Below are 5,023 nucleotides of genomic sequence, written 5' to 3' on the forward strand. Positions count from 1 at the left end.
AGGGCAGATAATTTTATTTGTTGATCGATCTTTAGTAGTTTTCATACAGTGTACACAATCGTATTCTTTTATGAAATATATAAAATAGCTCTTTATTTTTCCCAGTTTCCTACCAACTGTACACTATTTCCTATACAGCGTCAGACGTCTGGGTCTGACGGGAATTATCAATGTAATCAACAGCTGCCAGTCCATTGCAAGTTTCAGATGTATAGGGTTTTCAATTCGGATTGAAGTTTGCTTTTCTGTGTAAATCACATCTTCTTTTTCTGGATTCTGCTTCGGTTTTTGTTCTGGTAGAAACTTGGTGAAAATTCTGTGTCTATGAATGTGAGGTTCATTATCTGAGTTCAAAGCTTTCTCTGAGAATTGATCATTGTAACAATACATCACTGTCTATGATAGCATTTAAGTGGACTGTGGCTGATTCTAATTGTTTGATGTCTCAAATTGATTGTAATTGCTGGGGAGAGTTTTGACCTATATTATTGCGTTTCCTAGATGCATTTTAATGTGTGGATGAAATATATTGTCATACTTGATTCTTTCCCATGTTTTGGTTATTCTAAATGCTATGTACATCTGTGTTTTAATTCTTAACTCTGGTTCCAAGTTTGTCTGAAAGATGGTTGTAATAGGTAGTGCCCTTGCCAGCATAAAACATCATTCCTAGTATGCCTCCTGGGAAAAAGTTCATGTTGCTGTTTCTGCCCCCAAAGTCATTCAATAGTTAGAATAAGATGCCTCTTGTGCTGACCTGTTTCTTTAGGGGACCACATTAGAAATCCATAGGCAAATGCTGCAATGTCTTTTTCTTTTGTTTGCACACCTTAGTTATGTCACTGGACTGCTCTTAAGAAGCGTTGCAGTACCTAAATTGGGGGTGGGTTTTCACTTTGGATTCAACTTTGCTTTTCTGTTTAAATCTCATCTTCATTTTCTGGATTCTGCTTGTTTTTTGTTCTTTTAGAAACTTTGTGAAAATTCTGTGTCAGTGAATGTGAGATTCATTATCTGAGTTCAAAGCTTTCTCTGAGAATTGATCATCTTAACACATCACTATCTATGATAGAATTTAAGTGGGTTGTGGATGACTCTAATCGTTTAATGTCTTAAATTGATTGTAATTGCTGGTGAGAGTTTTGACCTATTTTATGTGATGAGTTTATTTTGTGGGTTACTTGATAGAAACATTAATGGGCATGGTCTTGTAGCCTTGGGTTCTCTGAAACTTGTTAGGTGAGCCATTGACTGGAACAAGCAGCAAAAACTCAAGAAAATCTCGATTTTGATTGATCAAATAGTTGTAACATACCCTATTAGTGTTTTTCTGATGCAGCTTCCAGTCTGGAGACGAACTCGTAAATCTCAGTATCAGTGATCCTGCTTGAACCAGTCGATCTCCTGCCAGCCATTACCGAACAGAAACTAGGACAAACTCGAATGCAATTTATTTTTTTCAGAACCACAAACAGATAGCACAATCTTTTTCTTTTTGGAAATATATGAAATAGCTCTTCATGTTGCAATTTATTTTACCCAGTTTTCAATCAACTGTTTCTTTTCCGTTTGCATTTCTGAGAGATCCCTTGCTGGACTTGGTACATGGAGATGTTTGGGTCTAACGGGCCTATCTATGTAATGAAAGTTGGCAGTCCATCACAAGTTTTTGATGGTTAGGGAGGCCAGACACCTAAAACATACTTCAGGGATGTGTTACTAGGCGTAATTCATTTTGGTTGAGTCGTTCCAGATTTTCACTATCTTGGCCTTTTTACAATCTGATGTGTTCTTAAGTCTTAAAGTCCCTGGTTAATTTTTCTTTATTCTTTAACCTGTTTACTGTTTTGAGTTGGAAATGAATGAAAAATGGGTTTAATTCTGTGTCTTGGATAATGATCTGTGAGTTGAGCCTCTTCTGTGTCTCTCTCCATTCCAATAAAAAACAAAGAGTAAGTGGGAGTAAGGAGTAGCTAAGCCCTTTCTCTGTGAGTTGAGCCTCTTCTGTGTCTCTCTTCCAACCATTTTTGGAACCCATATGCTTGAAACTTTTTTTTTCTTTTCTCAATTGCCTTCCCTGTTAACTCCGGTGGCTCCAGGCACTCATCGGATCGCTATTGAGTCAAGTTTCTAGTGCAAATGAAAATGAAAGAGTGGTTTCTTTTGGTGCCTACCTAAATAGAGTATAAAAGACATACATGAGGAGGCATGTGCCTTCGTTCAAAGATTCACTTAAACCCCTTAAATTTTTATTTTAAAATTCAAACTTCCCAGCAAAATGTAATTAAGAAACTGGAAGTAAATAATAAAATTTAGTTAGATTCAACCGATCAATCGTTTCGTGAATTCTTCATATCTCGGAGCAATGGCTTCAAAACCCCTTCGGCTGATCGACAGCGCTCACTGACTCCTGCTGCTTATCCGCCATGAGAAGGCAGTATTCTGCGATCTCCCTGAACCTGGGCACGCTTCTCAGGTCCACCTTCGTCCCGTCCGTCAGCGTGATGACGATATCCCCCCACTCCCCAATGAACCTCGGCACCACCTGCACTTTCTTTATGACCTTGTACGAGAAATCGCTCCGGTCCTGGCCAGTGAGGCCCGAAATGACCGTCACCCGGAGGTTGGTGAACCTGTACCGGAGAAAGAAGGCTCGCGAGACGGCGGCGAGGGTGAGCGGGAGCCAGAGCAGGGTAAAGCCCAGGAGGAGGTTGGCGACGAGGTCGCCGTAGTGGGCGCCTCCATCGAAGAAGATCCGTTCCTGGGCCGGGGCTTTCTTGGAAGTACCAGTACCGCTGGCGGCAGTGGCGGTGGGGTTGTTGTTGGTGGGGGAGGAGGAGAGGGGTCTCTGCTGGGCGGTGAAGAAGAAGGGCGCTGGCTTTGAGGAGAGGAATTGGAGGGGTTTGGGGATGGAGGAAGGGGGAGAGAGAATTGGAGTGGAGGAAGAAGACGACGCCATGGATGCTGGAGTCGATCTGGATGAGCTTTGGTTTTTCTAAATTAGAAGTTTCGTTTTCCTTTGCTCTGTTCGACGTTCCAGTGCTTGGGAATACTAGCATGACTGCTTTCTAGCGTGGGAAGCCTAAATAGATAGCCAAGTAAAATTACAAAAAATAAAATATTTAAGAATCATTCACTTGAAGTCCCTGTAGCCTTAACAGCTGAATCAGTATTCTGCCTAAAATCCTGATTCATCCGCTTGAACTCGTCCGGACGCTGCCTCTCACGACTCTCTTCCTCCCGAGTTTTTTTCCTCTCTCTCGCTCTCTCGCTCTCTCTCTCGGCATCGTCTCCTTCTCCCTCTGGCAATCGGCCTCCCTCTCCCTCTTGGCCTCCCTCTCCCTCTTGGCCTCCCATCGTGTTGCAGCCTCTCGCTCACGATCTCGGCGAAATTATCATCTCCCTCTTACTCTCGATCCGCAGCTGCACAACTCTCCCGCTCCGACCTTCCTCCCCTCTACGTCGTCTCCGACCTTCCTCTCCTCTAGCCTCTACCTCTCTTTTTCCCCCTTCTCTCGCTTCTCGCTCTGTTTTCCCCTAAAAATACTCCTGATTTCCTTCGATTTTCCCCATTACGGTTTCAATTTCCTTCAATTTTCACTATTTCGGCGTCGATTTTTTCGATTCTACTTCGATTTCCCTTGATTTTCCCGTTGGGCTTCGATTTTCCCCAAATTTCAGAAGGTAACCCTAAACCCTAATCTTGTTTTCAATTAATTTACAGTTGTATTTGATTTATTTTTAATTTCTATGTGCAGTATTTGTATTGATTGTTTAATTATTGCATAATTTCAAGATTTAGGGTTCAATTTCGTCTTTAGAGGGGTATAATTTTGGGTTTAGGGTTTTGGGTTAATGGTTTATGGTATTTAAGGTTTAGGGTTTTTTTTTTTTTTTAAGTTCTTGGTCTTAAGGTAGGGTTAATAGAAATTAGGGTTTAGGGGTTTAAAGTTTTGGGTTTAGGGTTTGGGGCTGAGGGTTTAGGGTATTGGTTTAATAGTATGGTTTACTATATGGAATTAGAGTTAGGGTTAAAAGAAATTAGGGTTTAGGGTTTAGTAGGGTTTAGGGATTAGGGTATGTTGGGTAATGGAGGGTGGATTGAGTCCAGTTCAAACTAGGCTGAGTCGCCTGCATGGGTATATATTAACTAATGAAACCTGACCCCCATCACTGACGTCGTACGGTTCATTGTGATTGTGAAGTCATATGGGGCTCTACCAGGAGTTCTCAGTGAATTTGGACTTTATGAGTGTGTATTTGCATTGTTTTAGTCATCTGCAATGGAATTAGATTGATTAATTTTTAAATGTTACAGAATGTTGTTGAATTATTTTGAAGTGTTATGGAATGATCTTGCCATGTGGTGTGGAGATTTGGGTATTATAAATATCCACCACATGGTATTTTTTTTCAATGTTTTTTTGTGTTTCCATGTGTTCCTAGTTACTAAGACAAGTAAAGGTTGTCTGATTAAGTTTTTTCCATGAGGACCATCTCGGATTTAGATTATATATGGCTGAAAAAAAAAAGCAGCAAAATGCTCAATCATATGACATTTGGACCTTCGAAGAAGACAACAAAATGCTCGATCTCTTGGTCGAGTAGGTCAATAGGGGGAACAAGTTGCCCCATGGGGTTTGGAAGCATGAGGTGTATAAGAACTCTGTCAATAAGTTCAATGAAGACGTAATCAATAAAAAAACTTGTGAGCAACTCAAGAATCGAACAAGATCATAGAAGAAAACTTACCAAACATTAACGAGTTATCTCAACACTAGTGGGTTCGGTTGGGATGCAACCACACTGCGAGTTACTGCATGTCATTCTGTACGGCAAAACTACATCAAAGTCAGTAAATCATGTTGTATTGCAAACATTTTTTATGTTTTTCGCATTACTAGAACTCTATTCCAAGATGTCTTAAAGATGTTTTTTTTTTTCTAGTAGGAGCATAGAGATGCTGAGAAGTATAGACGTGAAGGGTGTCCGTTTTACGAACTTGCGTAGTTTTGGGTGATGA

At 40.7% G+C, this 5,023-nt stretch overlaps 1 protein-coding gene across 1 annotated transcript; it reads right to left on the minus strand.

Moving 5' to 3' along the window:
- Positions 1-2,371: 2,371 nt before the first annotated feature.
- On the minus strand, positions 2,372-2,959 carry LOC137937215 (uncharacterized). The gene has a single exon (XM_068782303.1). It carries the CDS (start codon positions 2,957-2,959, stop codon positions 2,372-2,374), a length of 588 nt encoding a protein of 195 aa, XP_068638404.1.
- Between the last annotated feature and the right edge of the window lie 2,064 nt (positions 2,960-5,023).

This window comes from Aristolochia californica, unplaced genomic scaffold (assembly GCF_029961685.1).
Source record: "Aristolochia californica isolate CCGP_79_NKW_82.1479 unplaced genomic scaffold, dmAriCali1.0.hap1 SCAF_7, whole genome shotgun sequence".
NCBI lineage: Eukaryota > Viridiplantae > Streptophyta > Magnoliopsida > Piperales > Aristolochiaceae > Aristolochia > Aristolochia californica.

Coding starts and splice junctions, on each gene's coding strand:
- LOC137937215 (XM_068782303.1), bottom strand. CDS start 2,959: ATGGCGTCGTCTTCTTCCTCCACTCCAATTCTCTCTCCCCCTTCCTCC.